Below are 20,576 nucleotides of genomic sequence, written 5' to 3' on the forward strand. Positions count from 1 at the left end.
TGTCGGTGATGTGAATGTTGATCTATAAGCTGATTGGTTGTAATGGGCAACTTTTCCACTTGTCCACTCTTTGGACGACTTGATACGTATCTCCCTATGGGGGAGATGTACCAAACTTTGGAGAGAGATAAAGTGGAGATAGCTAAAGTACCAGCCAATCAGTTTCTGTCATGCTACAGGCTGTGTTTGAAAAATGATTGATACTGGTTGGTACTTTATCTCTCTCCAAGAATGATATATCTCCCCCTACGTCTGATAGACCGATATTCTGAAGGAGTTTTTATATCTACAAACCCGACTGAGGCAGCAGACAAATGCCCCGGTTTCCCCGCAGACTTACGTTCAGGTGTAGCGGTGTGACGCGGACGCTGTAGATCTGGCATCCAGAGTTCGCAGGGAGAGTGCGGGTGACGCGCACAGCAAACTGTATAGCTTTCCCCATCACGCTGCATAGCACAACCTGAAAACAAACCACAGGTGCATTAGTGTACGTGGAGGGTAAATACAGGTATGGGCTAAATTCTTCATTAACAATCTATCACCCACATTGATCAAGCCTTGGAGAGTCACCAATTTCACGGTGATAAAAGTAGCAACTAATCAGCTCACAACCGTAATTTTTCAAACACAGCCTGTAACATGGCAGTTAGGAGCCGATTGGTTGGTACTTTATCACCGTGCTATTGAACACTCTCCAAGGCTTGATAAATCTGGGCCTATATTTGTGTCTATTCCTAACCTGTGATGAGAGAGTGCATTGTAGAAGTAGTACACATTAAAGCCTACGTTGTATTAAATGGCGGTATAGGAGAGTAAACACTCTACACCTATTTTGTGTCATCGGCTGTTAGGAGTAAATAAGTCTAATTCTGTTGCCATGGTGAAGTCACGTTAGAAAATCATTCTGTGCGCAGATCACAATGTGTTGGCTGCTCTGTAATACTCTATCCGTGTCCGTCCATCTGTGTATTCCATCTGAGAAGGCCCTGTGTGGGATTTTCACCATTACCAACAAATACTGTTATACGATCATTTAATTTGCGCCTGTTCGTTCGCAGACAGAGCAGATGTTGTGAGCGCTCTCCCGTGGGCTCCTGCAGCCGCTGGTGACGGTCGCAGTTAATGAATCGCACAGAGGTCACGAGAATCTCTTTACAGGACTTGTACAAAGCACAGAGATTATAAAGCCACATTGTAGCGGGTACTCGTGTATTTAGCGACGTTGTGTTGTATACCATAACACAGAGAAGCAGATTCTGTTTCAATTTCATTTTAGTAATATTTTAATTAAGAGTACTATAGCGTGCACCGCTGTACTGTATCTGATGAAAGCTGGATGTAATGTATAGAGATCTGTAAATGTGTTATTCACTGGAGCGGATCAGCTGCTAATTACCAGCTGTGATTATAAATCCAATGGTAAGTGTTCTCTTACCCAAGGAAACAACATATTTTAAGGTCAGTACTTTCAATAATAGGGAACCATTGATCAAACTATTTGTATTCAATGTTGTCTAAAAAGAAATAACATTAACTTTTTCATTTCAAATAAAATGAAAACAGAGAGAATGAACGTGAAAAAGTAACAAAAGGTCATAAAAATGAAAATGCAATACAGCCTTCATTAGGTTGCACCCACTCCCTTGCACAACAAGACTTTCCTCTAGTCTTCGGACTTTCCCTGGGATCTTATCAGTTTACCAAACCACCTTGTTTACTTCCCAGGGCTATTCTGCTCAGTTGCAAGCCGCCTACACAGGTCTACAATAACCTATATTTATTTCCTCTTGTGCAGTCAAACAACTTTCTCAATCCCAAACAACCAATGCTAAGTGTCAGGATTTTACAGGCAGCCAGCTCTCACTAGATGCCTGACTCCTAGGCACAGCCTTTCCTCTCCCTCCAGCGCTGTTGGATGCCCAGGACTTTACCCTAAGTCCTGTTAGCTCATGGAGCCAGGGTGGCACCATCCCTTTGTTCCTAGTTACCCTCTATAGTGTCTGAGCCCCTGCAATCTATCTCCTCCCCCCCCAAATGCAGAGAGAGGGACATAAACTGAAGAGACCAAAGAGAGGGGGACTAGGGAGGCAAGGTGGACAGAGATAGAGAGGGGGGACAGGGATGAGAGAGAAAATAAGAATTTACTTACCGATAATTCTATTTCTCGTAGTCCGTAGTGGATGCTGGGACTCCGTAAGGACCATGGGGAATAGCGGCTCCGCAGGAGACAGGGCACAAAAGTAAAGCTTTAGGATCAGGTGGTGTGCACTGGCTCCTCCCCCCATGACCCTCCTCCAAGCCTCAGTTAGGATACTGTGCCCGGACGAGCGTACATAATAAGGAAGGATTTTGAATCCCGGGTAAGACTCATACCAGCCACACCAATCACACCATACAACTTGTGATCTGAACCCAGTTAACAGTATGATAAAACGTAGGAGCCTCTGAAAGATGGCTCACAACAATAAACAACCCGATGTTATTGTAACAATAACTATATACAAGTATTGCAGACAATCCGCACTTGGGATGGGCGCCCAGCATCCACTACGGACTACGAGAAATAGAATTATCGGTAAGTAAATTCTTATTTTCTCTGACGTCCTAAGTGGATGCTGGGACTCCGTAAGGACCATGGGGATTATACCAAAGCTCCCAAACGGGCGGGAGAGTGCGGATGACTCTGCAGCACCGAATGAGAGAACTCCAGGTCCTCCTCAGCCAGGGTATCAAATTTGTAGAATTTAGCAAACGTGTTTGCCCCTGACCAAGTATCTGCTCGGCAAAGTTGTAAAGCCGAGACCCCTCGGGCAGCCGCCCAAGATGAGCCCACTTTCCTTGTGGAATGGGCTTTAACAGATTTTGGCTGTGGCAGGCCTGCCACAGAGTGTGCAAGCTGAATTGTACTACAAATCCAACGAGCAATCGTCTGCTTAGAAGCAGGAGCACCCAGCTTGTTGGGTGCATACAGGATGAACAGCGAGTCAGATTTTCTGACTCCAGCCGTCCTGGAAACATATATTTTCCGGCCTTGACAACGTCTAGCAACTTGGAGTCCTCCAAGTCCCTAGTAGCCGCAGGCACCACAATAGGTTGGTTCAGGTGGACGCTGAAACCACCTTAGGGAGAAACTGAGGACGAGTCCTCAATTCCGCCCTGTCCGAATGGAAAATCAGATAAGGGCTTTTACAGGATAAAGCCGCCAATTTTGACACGCGCCTGGCCCAGGCCAGAGCCAACAGCATGACCACTTTTCCTGTGAGATATTTTAACTCCATAGATTTAAGTGGGTCAAACCAATGTGACTTTTGGGACCCAAAAACTACATTGAGATCCCAAGGTGCCACTGAAGGCACCAAAGGAGACTGTATATGCAGTACCCCTTTTACAAACGTCTGAACTTCAGGGACTGAAGCTAGTTCTTTTTGGAAGAAAATTGACAGAGCCGAAATTTGAACCTTAATGGACCCCAATTTCAGGCCCATAGACACTCCTGTTTGCAGGAAATGTAGGAATTTCCTCCGTCGGGCCTTACTGGCCTCGCACCACGCAACATATTTTCGCCAAATGCGGTGATAATGTTTTGCGGTTACATCCTTCCTGGCTTTGATCAGGATAGGGATAACTTCATCCGGAATGCCTTTTTCCTTCAGGATCCGGCGTTCAACCGCCATGCAGTCAAACGCAGCCGCGGTAAGTCTTGGAACAGACAGGGTCCTTGCTGGAGCAGGTCCCTTCTTAGAGGTAGAGGCTACGGATCCTCCGTGAGCATCTCTTGAAGTTCCGGTTACCAAGTCCTTATTGGCCAATCCGGAGCCACGAATATAGTGCTTACTCCTCTCCATCTTATCAATCTCAGTACCTTGGGTATGAGAGGCAGAGGAGGGAACCCATACACTGATTGGTACACCCACGGTGTTACCAGAGCCTTTACAGCTATTGACTGAGGGTCCCTTGACCTGGCGCAATACCTGTCGAGTTTTTCCCAACGGTTTATAATCATGTGGAGGACTTCTGGGTGAAGTTCCCACTCTCCCGGGTGGAGGTCGTGCTGAGGAAATCTGCTTCCCAGTTGTCCACTCCCGGAATGAATACTGCTGACAGTGCTATCACATGGTTTTCCGCCCAGCGAAGAATCCTTGCAGCTTCTGCCATTGCCCTCCTGCTTCTTGTGGCACCCTGTCTGTTTACGTGGGTGACTGCCGTAATGTTGTCCGACTGGATCAACACCGGCTGACCTTGAAGCAGAGGTCTTGCTAAGCTTAGAGCATTGTAAATGGCCCTTAGCTTCAGATATTTATGTGAAGTGATGTCTCCAGGCTTGACCATAAGCCCTGGATATTCCTTCCCTGTGTGACTGCTCCCCAGCCTCGCAGGCTGGCATCCGTGGTCACCAGGACCCAGTCCTGAATGCCGAATCTGCGGCCCTCTAGAAGATGAGCACTCTGCAACCACCACAGGAGGGATACCCCTGTCCTTGGTGACAGGGTTATCCGCTGATGCATCTGAAGATGCGACCCGGACCATTTTTCCAGTAGGTCCCACTGGAAAGTCCTTGCGTGGAATCTGCCAAATGGGATTGCTTCGTAGGAAGCCACCATTTTTACACAGAACCCTTGTGCATTGATGCACTGAGACTTGGCTCGGTTTTAGGAGGTTCGTGACTAGCTCGGATAACTCCCTGGCTTTCTCCTCCGGGAGAAACACCTTCTTTCTGGACTGTGTCCAGGATCATCCCTAGGAACAGAAGACAAGTCGTCGGAACCAGCTGCGATTTTGGAATATTGAGAATCCAATCGTGCTGCCGCAACACTACCTGAGATAGTGCTACACTGACCTCCAACTGCTCCCTGGATCTTACCCTTATCAGGGAATCGTCCAAGTAAAGAATAACTAAAATTCCCTTCCTTCGAAGGAATATCATCATTTCGGTCCTTACTTTAGTAAAGACCCGGGGTGCCGTGGACCATCCCTACGGCAGCGTCTGAACTGATAGTGACAGTTCTGTACCATAACCTGAGGTACCCTTGGTGAGAAGGGTAAATTTTTTGACATGAAGGTAAGCATCCTTGATGTCCCGAGACATCATGTAGTCCCCTTCTTCCAGGTTCGCAATCACTGCTCTGAGTGATTCAATCTTGAATTTGAACCTCTGTATTCAAAGATTTTAGATTTAGAATCGGTCTCACCGAGCCGTCTGGCTTCGGTACCACAATAGTGTGGAATAATACCCCGTTTCCTTTTGCAGGAGGGGTACCTTGATTATCACCTGCTGGGAATACAACTTGTGAATGGCTTCCAAAACTGCCTCCCTGTCAGAGGGAGACGTCGGTAAAACCGACTTTTGGAAACGGCGAGGGGGAGACGTCTCGAATTCCAATTTGTACCCCTGAAATATTACCTGAAGGATCCAGGGGTCTACTTGCGAGTGAGCCCACTGCGCACTGAAATTCATTGAGAACGGGCCCCCACCGTGCCTGAGCTTGTAAAGCCCTAGCATCATACTGAGGGCTTGGCAGAGGCGGGAAAGGGTTTCTGTTCCTGGGAACTGGCTCATCTCTGTAGCCTTTTTCCTCTCCCTCTGTCACGAGCAGAAAAGAGGAACCTTTTGTCCGCTCGCCAACAAAGGACTGCGCCTGATAATACCGCGTCTTATTTTGAGAGGCGACCTGGGGTACAAACGTGGATATCCCAGCTGTTGCCGTGGCCACCAGGTCTGAAAGACCGACCCCAAATGCCTTTTTTAAGGCAATACTTCCAAATGCCGTTTGGAATCCGCCTCACCTGACCACTTTACTGGTAGAATTGGACAACGCACTTATACTTGATGCCAGTCGGCAATATTCCGCTGTGCATCTCGCATATATTTTAAATGCTCTATAGGCAATAATATACTGTCCTTATCTAGGATATCAATATTTCCAGTCAGGGAATCCGACCACGCCAACCCAGCACTGCACATCCAGGCTGAGGCGATTGCTGGTCGCAGTATAACACCAGTATGTGTGTAAATACATTTTAGGATACCCTCCTGCATTCTATCAGCAGGATCCTTAAGGGCGGCCATCTCAGGAGAGGGTAGAGCCCTTGTTCTTACAAGCGTGTGAGCGCCTTATCCCCCCTAGGGGGTGTTTCCCAACGCACCCTAACCTCTGGCGGGAAAAGGTATACTGCCAATAACTTTTTAGAAATTATCAATTGTTATCGGGGGGAAACCCACGCATCATCACACACCTCATTTTATTTCTCAGATTCAGGAAAACTACAGGTAGTTTTTCCTCACCAAACATAATACCCCTTTTTGGTGGTACTCATATTATCAGAAATGTGTAAACATTTTCCCTTGCCTCAATCATGTAACGTGTGGCCCTATTGGAAATCACGGTTGTCTCTTCACCGTCGACACAGGAGTCAGTATCCGTGTCGGCGTCTGTATCTGCCATCTGAGGTAACGGGTGCTTTAGAGCCCCTGACGGCCTATGAGACATTTGGACAGGCACAAGCTGAGTAGCCGGCTGTCTCAGGTCAACCACTGTCTTTATACAGAGCTGACACTGTCACGTAATTTTCAACAGTACATCCACTCAGGTGTCGACCCCCTAGGGGGTGACATCACTATTACAGACAATCTGCTCCGTCTCCACATCATTTTTCTCCTCATACATGTCGACACAAACGTACCGACACACAGCACACACACAGGGAATGCTCTGATAGAGGACAGGACCCCACTAGCCCTTTGGGGAGACAGAGGGAGAGTTTGCCAGCACACACCAAAGCGCTATAAACTGTATAGGGACAACCTTATAATAAGTGTCTATCCCTTATAGCTGCTTATATATATTTTTAGCCAAATAAGTGCCCCCCCTCTCTGTTGTACCCCGTTTCTGTAGTGCAGTGCAGGGGAGAGTCTGGGAGCCTTCCTACCAGCGGAGCTGTGTGGGAAAATGGCGCCGTGTGCTGAGGAGATAGGCCCCGCCTCCTTCTCGGCGGGCTCTTCTCCCGCTTTTATCTGGAAAACTGGCAGGGGTTAAATACATCCATATAGCCCAGGGGCTATATGTGATGTATTTTTTGCCATAGGAGGTATTTACATTGCTGCCCAGGGCGCCCCCCCCAGCGCCCTGCACCCTCAGTGACCGCAGTGTGAAGTGTGCTGGGAGCAATGGCGCACAGCTGCAGTGCTGTGCGCTACCTTAATGAAGACAGGAACGTCTTCTGACGCCGATTTCTGGACCTCTTCACTCTTCAGCATCTGTAAGGGGGCCGGCGGCGCGGCTCCGGGACCCATCCAGGCTGTACCTGTGATCGTCCCTCTGGAGCTAATGTCCAGTAGCCAAGAAGCCCAATCCACTCTGCACGCAGGTGAGTTCGCTTCTTCTCCCCTTAGTCCCTCGATGCAGTGAGCCTGTTGCCAGCAGGTCACACTGAAAATAAAAAACCTATTTAAACTTTACTTCTAAGCAGCTCAGGAGAGCCACCTAGCCTGCACCCTTCTCGTTCGGGCACAAAAATCTAACTGAGGCTTGGAGGAGGGTCATGGGGGGAGGAGCCAGTGCACACCACCTGATCCTAAAGCTTTACTTTTGTGCCCTGTCTCCTGCGGAGCCGCTATTCCCCATGGTCCTTACGGAGTCCCAGCATCCACTTAGGACGTCAGAGAAAGAAAGGATGAGAGAGAGAGAGAGAGAGAGAGAGAGAGAGAGAGAGAGAGAGAGAGAGAAGGGATGAGAGAGGTGGCGGGGGAACATGGATGAGGAATAGAAATGGGGGGAGGGGTGACAGATCAGACTCTAAGAGAGAGAGGGAGACACACACAAACAGAGAGGGAACAGATGAAAGAAAGGGACAGGGTTGTGGGGAATGGAGGGACAGAGATCAGAGATACAGATGGAGAGATCGAAGGATGCGCCGGGGGGGGGTGGAGGGGGTGGGCGGCTAAAGATGAGAAGGTGAGGGAAGACAGAGGGAAAAACACCCTGCATCACAATAACTAGCAACCTTCAGCAAATTACAGGTCCAAATACTAGTTATACTATATTTTATTAACTATTTAGTATTTTTAGATTTTAATAAAGAATATATGTTTCACCACAAAAATATATATCACCTCCAGGTGCCAGAATGAAAGGTAAACGCAATGAAAAAGGCGGCACTCAAGGAGGTTGCAGTAAACCTACTTATTTATGAAGAAACAAAGTTTCAGACCCAACGTGATCCTTTCCTATGCGGTACATAGATATATACACATATATACTGCACATATATAACAAGTGAAACCTTCTGAGTAGTTGTGGAAGGTAATTAAGGTTGGCAAAATGATTAGGGTGATTACACTGGTAAACTGCCATGTTTTCCGCTTATGATATTAGTCTGTGATACAGGATCCCTGGCAGGAGAATCCTGGCACCGTCTGCTCAGCGTATAACAACATATGTCGGTGCGAATCTGCAACCAAAACAAGTCTATATTCTGCAGCTTAGAAGAAGAAAATCAATCTGGAAGGAAATGAAGTAGTGGATCTTGCTGGAAGCGCAGGCAGCATTTCCTGTGCCTCGGGCGGCATCTCCTGTGCCTCCGGCATAACCCTTCCAGTTCCTGCAGGTGTCCATGTGCCGCATTTTTCACCAATGCAATCTACTGTCCTGGCAGTGTGCATTAATGAACGGCCGAACGTGCCAGGTTCTTTAACTAGGCATTAATGTTTTATGACGCAACAGTTGGAAATCGCGTCACTTTTAATACGTTCATTACGCTGCAAAACAAAGCACCAATGAGCCTAAAGGGGGGTACTCACGGAGCGATCGCTGCTTAAAATCTAAGCAATCTGACTAGATTGCTTAGATTTTAAGCAGTGATCTCTGTGTGTGTGTCCCACGCATCGCTATCGCTGGTGCTAGATTCTAGCAGGTCGCTCCCTGCACCCGCTGGGTGAAATGAGTGGCTCCCCCATCTTCCCCCGCACGCTCAGCACACATCTCTCCCCAAATCGACCCTTTAAAGCAGAGATTCTCAAACTCAGTCCTCAGGACCCCACACAGTTCATGTTTTGCAGGTCTCCTCACAGAATCGCAAGTGAAATAATTAGCTCCACCTGTGGACCTTTTAAAATGTGTCAGTGAGTAATTAATACACCTGTGCACCTGCTGGGTTACCTGCAACACATGCACTACTGTGTGGGGTCCTGAGGACCGAGTTTGAGAACCTCTGCTTTAAATTAAGACCACCAGGAATGTTTATCTGGGAGATGCCCGGCCTAGATGTTATCAGTCACGAAGAACGAAAACATTGTAAGAGGAAGAATAACGGCTTATTCCCTGCAACGTGTGTTGGGAGTATAATCCACTTGGAACAGTCCGACCGACAATTATCTGTTTTATAAACAGAACATCCCAAACAGTCCGATGCATTTCTTGGCTGGTCCCCTCTGGACAAGGGCAGTTGAGGACAGAACCAAAAACCATATCCTTTATTTATATGGCACCACAAGGGTTCCACAGCACCTACCAAAGTACATAAACAAATGAGCAAAAAAGAAAACAGCGACTTACAGTACAAGACAATGAAGAACAGATTCATGGTATACAAGTATTGCTGCAACAGGGGACAGGACACTGAAATAATCCTCATGGTGGGAGAAGCAGAGGGTCAGGTGCCATTGTAGGGAGTATAGAGTAGAAATAGTCTAAGAGAGGGAAAAGCATGAGGGTAGAGGGCCCTGCTCGTGAGAGCTTACATTCTAAAAGGTAGGGGTAGACCAGGCCTGGCCAACCTGTGGCTCTCCAGCTGTTGTGAAACTACAAGTCCCATCATGCCTTGCCACAGTTTTGCTATTAGGGAATGCTAAAACTGTGGCAGGGCATGCTGGGATGTGTAGTTTAACTACATCTGGAGAGCCACAGGTTGGCCAGGCCTGGGGTAGACAAACAGAGGTGACACAGATGACGTCAGACAGTGAGTGTGGAACAGAGGGTTAGGATGAGAGACGGGTTTGGTGAAGAAGTGGGTCTTGAGAGCCCGTTTGAAGTTTTGTAGAGAGGTGACGAGTCCGATAGGGAGAGGGAGAGAGTTCCAGAGACAGGGAGCAGCACCAGCAAAATCTTGAAGGTGGGAGTGAGAGGAGGTGATCGGTAAGCAGGAGCAGCAGCAAATTTACCGCTAGGATACCAAAGCAACTGCTTGGGGCCCACCGACAGGGAGGAATCATGACGGAAAACTAGTTCATGTCCTAGAGCCGAGTGTCAGTGATCACAGCTTCCGGGTGCTGGCTCAGCCTCCAGCGCTGGCTGTGTCTCACTCAATGTTCTGCATGTGCTGATGTCACACACATGGAGAGACTGAGAGGAGCAGCCTGGGATGCGCCCAGTGAAGAGGGTGAGGGGGTACGTGCTTGTGGCGCAGCGGCTGCCTGCCCAGCATTCCTGCAATGGTTTTTTTGTTTTTTTTTCAGTACACAGTACGACCATCTTACCAGTACAAAATGGGGTGTTTGAGGGGTCTGATGGTGGCTGACTAGGGGTGGGGGTATTGTTTGAGAAAGGGGGGCCTCAAATCGGTGTATTGCTTAGGGCCTCAAGAGATCTAAACCTGCCTCTGGGCAGGAGAGCTGGCATTCATTTGAGGAGCAAAGAGGGCGGACGGGAGTGTAAAGGGAGATAAGGTCAGAGTGGTAAATGGGAGAGGAATGGGAAGGTGAGCCAGTGTAGGGCTTGTAGGAGAGGGGAGGTGGACATAGCGCATGTGGTAAGGAAGATGAGCCGGGCAGAGGCAGAAAGTATACACTGAAGTGGAGAGAGGCGGTAGTCAGGGGGGGCAGACAGGAGAAGGTTACAGTAGTCCAGTCTGGAGATGACCAGCGAGTGGATGAGGTTCTTAGTAGCATCCAGGATGGTGAAAGGATAACTCAAGACAGAGCACTTGGGGGCTAGAGGAGACAGTAGTGGCATCAATAGATAATGAGATTGTGGGAGGTGAGGTTATGCGGGAGGGTGGGAAGATCATCAGCTCAGTCTTAAGGCCCATAGAAACTAGAAGATGTTTTCCATAGATATGATTGATAACGACGGTTGTGAACGATCAAATCGTTCAATTTGTTCTAGTGTGTACACAGCAAACGCTGAAGGATGCGCACACCCGTGGTCGCTGGAAGCTGGTCGTCAGTCCATGCAGCCCAATACACTCAATCCCAGCACAGCTGTTCGTTCGTTGTTCAGATCGTTTGTAACAAAGCGCAGTGGACACTCAATATCATTTGTCAGGAAATTCAAGGGAAATTGCTCATCTTCCATATTGTTCATCTTTCAAGTCCTCTAGTGTGTACGGGCCTTTAGACATGTTACGTTTAAGAAAGCGCCGAGACATCCAGGGAGAGGAAGCAGAGAGACCGTTGCCTGCAGCATATTGCTATTATTTTGGAAGGTCAGCTGTAACATGCACACAGGTCACTGACTTGGATTAATAAATAAACTAACTCAATATAGCTGTGATATAGGATACTTATTCTGTTTCCAGAAAGAATATTTCTATATACCACTGTACCTTTATCGGCAGCAATACTAGGCATACAGCCCAATATATATGCATAATCTATTGGATTATTATTAAGCTTGCTGGAAAATGTGTCTGAAAGGGGCCACACAGCTAGGCCAACGCCCCATCCTCAGACCATATGAATAGGCCACGTAGCTGTATCTCATGCACGTTTACGACCTAACTTGGGGGGGATCATTCCGACCCGTTTGCACGCAGCGGTTCTTCGCTGCGGTGCCTACGGGTGGAACTGCAGCTGCGCGGCACGCGCGTCATTGCCCAGCGACGGCAGAAAGAAGAAAGCAATCCCAGGCCCGATCGCAAGAAGATTGACAGAAGGAAGGAGGATCGGGGACGTCTACTCACCGTTTCCCAGGGCGTGGTAAGGCGAACGCAGGCGTGTCCAGGCGTTTGGAGGGCGGATGTCTGACGTCACAGCCGGCACCTTCGTCGCTGGATCCGTCGCACAGGGTAAGTAAGTCTGGTCTTGTTTTGCATGAAACTGTTTTAGCATAGCAGGGCTGCACAAGCGATCGCAGCCCTGCTATGCTAAAATACACTCCCCCATAGGCGGCGTCAAGTTGGTCGCACGAGCAGCAAAAAGTTGCTACGTGCGATCAACTCGGAATGACCCCCTTGGTCAACATTGGGAGATGGATCGTGGGGTTCACCATCATCGTAAATTCATTTAATATAGCATTAGTATCTGTAAAGGATTCTAACCGAGAATCTAAAGTAATCAATTTGAATATACAGTATAATTGTATAGTGATGTATATAATGGTTTATTCCCTTTAACAGACTGCACATCTGTGATCAAACATATCTCCTTCATAAAGTTGAGGGCGTTTTGCAAAAGTGACGGCACACTGAGGACGGTACATTCACAACAAATAGTTTTCCTTCATCTAACTAGTAAGACATCTGTGGAACTCTGCAAATAAGGCAGCCACAAGTCACTGCCCATATTAAATTTATTTATCACATGCTTTACGAAATCCCAGAATACTATCTGGAACGTCTGCATGGCTTGAGGAACCTGCTGAGTACAGGCCTAAACCTGTATACCTGGTGTGGAAACAAGATCAGGGTATGTGATGCACCAAACCTGGGAGAGAGATAAAGGGGGTAATTCCAAGTTGATCGCAGCAGGAAATTTTTTAGCAGTTGGGCAAAACCATGTGCACTGCAGGAGGAGGGGGGGGGGGGGGGGGGGGGCAGATATAACATGTGCAGATAGAGAGTTAGATTTGGGTGGGTTATTTTGTTTCTGTGCAGGGTAAATACTGGCTGCTTTATTTTTACACTGCAATTTAGAGATTGCAGATTGAACTCACCACACCCAAATCTATCTCTCTCTGCACATGTTATATCTGCCCCCCCTGCAGTGCACATGGTTTTGCCCAATTGCTAACAAACTTACTGCTGCGATCAACTCAGAATTACCACCAAAGTGTAGAGAGACAAAAGTACAAACCAATCGGCTTCTAACTACCATGTCACCGGCTGTGTTTGAAAATTGACAGCTAGGAGCTGATTGGTTGGCACTTGAACTCTCTCCAAGCTTTGATAACTCTCCCCCATAATCACATACAACAATCAATCACGCAGAATGCATCAACTCCGCTAATCTCAGTACTGTGGCAGATTTATTAAGCCTTGGAGAGTGATAAAGTGGAGAGAGATAAAGTGCCAGCCAACCCGCTCTTGTAATTTTTTTTATTTTTAAACACAGCCTGTAACACGGCAGATAGGAGCTGATTGGCTGGTACTTTTGGGTATATTTACTAAGCTTTGGAGAGATAACGTGGAGAGATAAAATACCAGCCAATCAGCTCCAGTCTGTCATTTTACACAGTATGCAGCATGGCAGTTAGGAGCTGATTGGCTGGTAGTTTATCTCTCTCGACGGTTTAGTAAATAGACCCTTTTATCGCTCTCCAGAAGAAAGGGCTTTTCTCAGCTTAACAACTACAGCACCTACAGTAAGTAGTGGTTTGCGTATAACCTTAAGGGGGGTACTGACGGGAGTTATGTGTGCTGAGCGATCTTAACACAGACCGCTCAGCACACATCTCTCCCCCCGCTCAGCACAGCGCGATGTGCTGAGCGAGGGGGAAGGGGCCCTCACTTCACACAGCGCTGAAGTGACTGACCTGCCAGATTAGCACCGGCGATAGCAATACGCGGCCCTATCGCTGGGGGGCATGCACACGATAGATCCGTGCTTAAAATCTAAGCAATCTAGTCAGATTGCTTAGATTTTAAACACGGATCTCTCTGTGTGTACCCCCCTTTAGACATACATAATCAGTTTATGTCATCCATTCCAATTAATTTGCTTAAAATACCTAATTTCACGCACAGGCTGATCTCTACTCTTGGGAAGTCTCTTAATAATGAGATTGCTTTAGGTGTCCCCAGGTAACAGACATATAACGTACTTTTACTATGCTTTAATAAAACATAGCTACAGTACACTGATCACAATACAAGATGGTAACTGGAATACATAAGGTTAGAGGGCTGCGCTATTTCTATCCTACAATCTAGAATAAGACAGAGGGAAGCCGCACAAGTATATCACGTATGGCTGAAATAAAGTGCTTTGGTGAGCAGATTCCACAGAAGAATATATAGGATTAGCGGAATATTACAGCTCAGCGTCCTGGAGGAATTAGGCGGAGGGAAGCCAGTGAGTTCACGGCCGAGCACAGGACGCTGGAAACAACTGGCGTGGAATGGAGGGGGTGTGAACAGTCGTCGCCTTCAGCCCCACCCAGGGCAAAGGTATCTATAATCCATCAGTGATAATGCTCTAAAAGCATAAGTAAATAAAAAGCTACAATGTCATCATGAGAGGAAACAATGAGCCACAATGCTGAAAGTGTTAACCACTTATATACGCACACAGAAAAAAAACTAAGTAATTAGAGCTAATAGGATTCTTTTGCAGGATGTCCTGGCGTTCATGAAACACCGCGTAATCCACTTATGAGGGTCTGACTGAAAGGCATTTTGCTTTCAGGAACAGATGGGGTGATTACGGCGTTGGGGAAGCCTGGACGTCTCTGGCGCTGGGCCAGGCGTGATGTACTCACAGGACACGCAAATCACTAACATGGATCACACTGCTGAAGGTCTCTTTCCTTCTGCCACAGTGAAAAGCCCAGGTTTTTTTTCTTCCTTTTGAAATGTGCGCTTACACGGCAGCAGGGGAGGAGTGTATTCCAAAAGGAGCCTAATAAGATAAAATGACCTTCACCGAGGTAGAGGACACCCACCCACACAGAGCAACTGCAGACACACTGCACCAACAAGCAGAAGACCACCAAAAACTGGAGACCTTCAACCAAACAGAGCAACTGCAGAAACACTGCACCAACAAGCAGAAGACCACCAAAAACTGGAGACCTTCACCCACACAGAGCAACTGCAGAAACACTGCACCAACAAGCAGAAGACCACCAAAAACTGGAGACCTTCACCCACACAGAGCAACTGCAGAAACACTGCACCAACAAGCAGAAGACCACCAAAAACTGGAGACCTTCACCCACACAGAGCAACTGCAGAAACACTGCACCAACAAGCAGAAGACCACCAAAAACTGGAGACCTTCAACCAAACAGAGCAACTGCAGAAACGCTGCACCAACAAGCAGAAGACCACCAAAAACTGGAGATCTGCACCCACACAGAGCAACTGCAGAAACACTGCACCAACAAGCAGAAGACCACCAAAAACTGGAGACCTTCACCCACACAGAGCAACTGCAGAAACACTGCACCAACAAGCAGAAGACCACCAAAAACTGGAGATCTGCACCCACACAGAGCAACTGCAGAAACGCTGCACCAACAAGCAGAAGACCACCAAAAACTGGAGATCTGCACCCACACAGAGCAACTGCAGAAACACTGCACCAACAAGCAGAAGACCACCAAAAACTGGAGACCTTCAACCACACAGAGCAACTGCAGAAACACTGCACCAACAAGCAGAAGACCACAAAAAACTAGAGACCTTCACCCACACAGAGCAACTGCAGAAACACTGCACCAACAAGCAGAAGACCACCAAAAACTGGAGACACCAGGTCCACGAGGGTCACCCAGCGTACTGGAAGCCGGGACTCCCGCAGGGGCGAGGCTCGTGTGCTGTGCAGGGAAACAACATTCCAGAACAGATCCGAACCGGACACAAGGAGAAGTGCTCTGCAATGGGGGACTCTTCTCAAAGACACGTTCCATCTGAGCCGCTGTCCAGGCATTTTATTTTCCCAGAAATTCCTCCCTATATTGCGATATTTGGTGATAAGGAATGACAGTGCCCCCAGTTATAAATAGGCCCCACTACATTGGCATTTCCACTGTGTATTATCCACCACCAGTAGGCCGCCAGAACAGCCCTTGCGGGGCACAGGGTGGTTGTTAACAGACGGCAAAGGAAGGAATGAATGGAACTTAGTGGAAAGATATAGGGGTCGGTTTACTAAAAATGAGAAGTTGTGCTGTTGCCCATAGCAACCAGATTCTTGCTGCCATATCTATATTGCATCCTATGGGCAGAATCTGATCAGTTGCTACAGGCAACACCGCCCTTTTCATACTTAAAAGCTTTAGTAAATCTACACCATACAGTGAGCCGTATACACAGGGGGTTCTGAAACATACATGCAGGAAAGCTGCAGGCGGCAGTAGGCACAGAGGGCAGAGTAATAGGACATGGCACCAGACAATGGGGCCTATTTACTAAGCCCTGGCTGGAGATAAAGTCGCTGGAGATAAAGTACCAGCCAATCTGCTCCAAACTGACATGTTACAGGCGGTGTTTGAAAAATGACAGGCGCTTGTTGGTGGGTACTGTATCTCTCTCCTAAGCTTGATACATGTCCCCTTCTGTATGACCACTTTTTCGCAGGGAAATAGAAAGTGGTCGTGGCATTATTTATCAAACTTACACCAGCCGGAGAGTACCAGCATAGATTTACCTATCCGGCCATGCATTGTATTTAGGGAGGCCAATCCCGGGATCGGTGGGATCCCGGGATTTGGGCCCAAAAATGACGGGATTTGAATCCCAGGATTGGAGCATCCAATCCCGGGATTCACGGGATTATACTGCGCATGCGCGGCGGCGGGAGGGTGGGTGTGTAAGTAATAGTACTTACTAATATTAGGCGGGCGGCAGCCATGAATAAGTTGAACGCGGCGGCACTTCAAATGTAGCGCCGACCGGCAGCCAATCAGAGCTGGCGGACCGGCAGCCAATCAGGGAAGCTGCAGTGGCAGCCAATCAGGAGCGACCGCTGCGGCCGCTTCCCTGATTGGCTGCCGGTCCGCCAGCTCTGGTCGGCTGGCGGCCGACGCTTCATTTGAAATGCCGCAGCGTTCAGTGTGTTAATGGTTGCCGCCCGTCTAATAGTAAGTACTATTACTTACACCCACCCTCTCTCCCTCCGTGCATTCAGTGGTGCTCCCTACAGCCTTCCTCCCTCCCGCGCCGCTACCAACCCTCCCTGCCGCGACCTACACCTTCCCTCCTGAGTCCCGCACCGCTACCTACACCCTCCCTACCTCCCGCACCGCTACCTACACCCTCACTACCTCCCGCACCGCTACCTACACACTCCCTACCTCCCGCAACGCTACCTACACCCTCCCTACCTCCCGCAACGCTACCTACACCCTCCCTCCAGCGCTGCTCCCTACAACTTTCTCTGATCCCTACTGCAATCCCGGGATCCCGGGATTGACCGTTTTTCAATCCCGAATCCCGGGATTGAAAAAACGGCCCGGGATTGGCCTCCCTAATTGTATTACTTCCTTATCAGCAGATCACTGATGCTAATGGATAACCGTTCCACTTTAAGGGCCTCATTTATCAACGGGTGATAAAACTCATTGTGCATGATTTAACTCGGTTGCATATGATAGATGGTGCTCCAGAAAAAAAACCTGAGAGTCGGGAGCCGGGCACATGACGCAGCCGGGCACATGACGCAGCCGGGAGCATGACGCAGCCGGGAGCCGGGAACATGACAGCTGTGAGCTGATTGGCTGGAACACCATTTATCACTCATTGATAAATGAGCCCCTAATTACTATGTATGCGTGAGCCCATAATACCGCACATGGCCAACAGGCACTTTCCTCTGTACTGCACATTTATGACCCTGTAAGACGGCGCAATCCCAGTAAGCTACGTAATGCTTTCCCTACAATGTGTGTATGATGAAGAAGTTGCACAAGTGCAGGGACATCTCAACAAGAGTTGGGAAGTTAGTGCCCTTCTATGTAAGCATAAAAGCCATTCCAAGCTTTTCATTGCTTGATAAACTGACTGCTTCTGCCAACAGGAGATGGGACTGAGGAGGAGTTGTATCAAACTTTGGAGAGAGATAAAGTACCAACTAATCAGCTGCTGTCATTTTATAGGCTGTGCTGACTGGTTGGTACTTTATCTCTTCCCAAATTCTGTCATATCTCACCATTAAAGGAAGAGGTTACCCAGGAACGAACATAAAATAATATGCAGCCTCATTTGGAAGAGGAGTCAAGTGACTTATAAATAGTGGGGTCTATGTACTAAGCCTTGTTGAGAGATAAAGTGGACGGAGATAAAGTATCAGCCAATCAGCTCCTAACTGCCATGTTACAGGCTGTGTTTGAAATGACAGTTAGGAGCTGGTTGGATGGTACTTTATCTCTCTCCAAGGCTTAGGGGAACATTTACTAAGCAGCGATAGGAGCGGAGAAGTGAGTCATTGGAGAAATTTCCCCAGCAACCAATCAGCAGCTCTGTATGATTTTATAGTATGCAAATTATAGATGTTACTCCAGTGCTGATTGGTTGCCATGGGCAACTTCTCCACTGGCTCACTTCTCCGCTCTTATCACTGCTTAGTAAATGTACCCCATAGTACATAGATTCCAGTGAGCGCTAATCTGAACCTGATCACTATTGGTGATGGAGGCACCTGTGATAACGCCTCGTCTGCCGACGTCCATTAATGTGGACCAATCGCTTACACACAACCAGCCATTTTGTTTGTTCATTCATTATTTAGCCTTCTTAAACTTCAAGATGTCACCAATCCTTAAACAGACGATCTACACATCGCTTCAGCAAATACAATGGCTGCCTGTCTATCGCAACTACATAACACAATGTAGAGTTGTTAATCCTCATTTTCCTGTGATTCCCTTGATCTTATTGTGCCCTAATTTCAGCAGCTTCCCAAACACAGTTAGGAGCTGATTGGTTGGTACTTTAACTCTCTCTAAGCTTTGCTATGTATTCCCCTGTGTAATAACACACAGATAACGAAGTGAGGCGGCCTCTAGGGATGAATAATAATAAGGCCTCATTAACGAGTGATCAAACTCATTGTGAATGATACAACTCATTGCATATGATAAATGGTGCTCCAGACAATCAGCTCCTGTCATGTGTTTGAAAAATGACAGTTGGGGGCTGATTGGCTGGAGCATCATTTATCATATGCAACAAGTTTTATCTGTCTGGTTCTACCACTGGTTGATGGGTCAGGTATGATATACCGGCAGACGGGATGCCGGCTGTCAATATCCCGATAGCGGCAACCCATCTGCCGGAATAACGTCAGCGAGTCCACTCGCCACGCTTCGGGCTCGGTGGAGGGCTTCGCTCGCCACAGGTTTTATTCCCACTTCGTTGTTGGTGTGGACCCCCTAACAGAGTGGGAATTGGGGGCGGGTGTCGGTATGGCGGCAGTCAGTCAACCCCAGACTACCGCAATTTTGACTGCATCCCTTGTTGATAAATAGGCCCCTTAGTTTGCACTCTTCTCACTAATTTAAATGGTCTGGAGCAGTCCTACAGCTAAGGGCAGGAGGCGTGTTGTGAAAGCGAAATCTAACCAGGTGGTTGCAGCAATTGGCCAATCAGGTGGTAGGCTCCCACACAGAGCAGTATACCGGTATATAACAGGGTCTCATTCCTACAGGACGTAACTCACCTTGGCCTGACCTGACTTCACAACGCTCTCCACGTGTTTCACAGACAGCTGCAGAGGTATTTGTCCATTGTCGTCTTCAAACGCCAGCCGCAGCGATCCCTACAGAGACAGAAAGTGAGCGGACAAGCATTACCCAGGGAACGTCACCGTATGCATGCTCCCTGCTTATTGTAAGGTCAAAAGCAATGCTCGGAGTGGTGCGGGAACGCAGTATTGTACTACACACACAACTAATGCAATGCATCCAATACAGAATCAGCAACTTCCCAATTAGTATCAAACAACCAATGAATAATACACACGTTACAACAAGGGGCCTGTGTGTCACGCTACTGGTAAGGGCAATGCTCAGAATCTGCCCATTTTTAAAGGATTACCACTTTTTTTTTTTTTAAGAAACGTGCCCCTAGCTGAGATATCCGTGGCAGTCCCACTGATTTCATTTGCAAAAACATTTATATGGGGCCTTTGAAAATGCCCCACATTTACCAAGGTCTGAAAAGCTTAGATTTTAGGTGCTTGGCCCAGGTGGCTAATCTTTCTCCGAAAGGGATCCCTCAGAAGGCCAGGCATGACGCAACTCCCCTTTAATTAGGGAACTTTCACAATATTGATAAATTGAACCCTATGCAATAAACAGCCCGATTCTACCTGACCAAACTGGACACGGGTCCTGTACTGCGCCCCGGGCCACATGTGACCAGTTTATCCCCCCTTTTCACCTTAAGCACACCCCATAGTGTTTGGGAGCCCATCCAATGGCACTACAAAGCCAAAAGTAATGAGAAGTGAAGACACCGGCTTGAGCTGGTCTACAAACAGTCATGGTATGGAAACGTTTCCATATCATTTGCAAACGTTCATCCACATGGATGTGGCTGCTTGTGGAGGCCTCTCCCTTCATGAGGAAAACAGACGCAGCCTGCAGACTCTGCACGTGCACAGTTAATAGGTGTAGCCAGCAGGTTGCACCTTAGCCGAGTGACTTGACCTGTATTTGGTTTCACAACAGAGATGCAAAAAGAGAACATTTGCCTGCTGAATG

General features: G+C 47.9%; 1 protein-coding gene across 2 annotated transcripts in view; it reads right to left on the reverse strand.

Annotated features, from left to right (window-relative positions):
- The window catches only part of C2CD2 (C2 calcium dependent domain containing 2), an 83,324-nt gene that overhangs the window by 41,716 nt on the left and 21,032 nt on the right, over positions 1–20,576 (reverse strand). For both annotated transcript variants that reach the window (XM_063956684.1, XM_063956685.1), the window contains exons 3-4: positions 19,532–19,630; positions 341–460 (exon numbers count right to left, since the gene is read on the reverse strand). In XM_063956684.1, coding sequence (XP_063812754.1) covers positions 341–460; positions 19,532–19,630 — 219 coding nt within the window. The remainder of the gene's footprint in view (positions 1–340; positions 461–19,531; positions 19,631–20,576) is intronic.

The sequence above is a fragment of the Pseudophryne corroboree genome, chromosome 2 (assembly GCF_028390025.1).
Source record: "Pseudophryne corroboree isolate aPseCor3 chromosome 2, aPseCor3.hap2, whole genome shotgun sequence".
Classification (NCBI taxonomy): Eukaryota; Metazoa; Chordata; class Amphibia; order Anura; family Myobatrachidae; genus Pseudophryne; species Pseudophryne corroboree.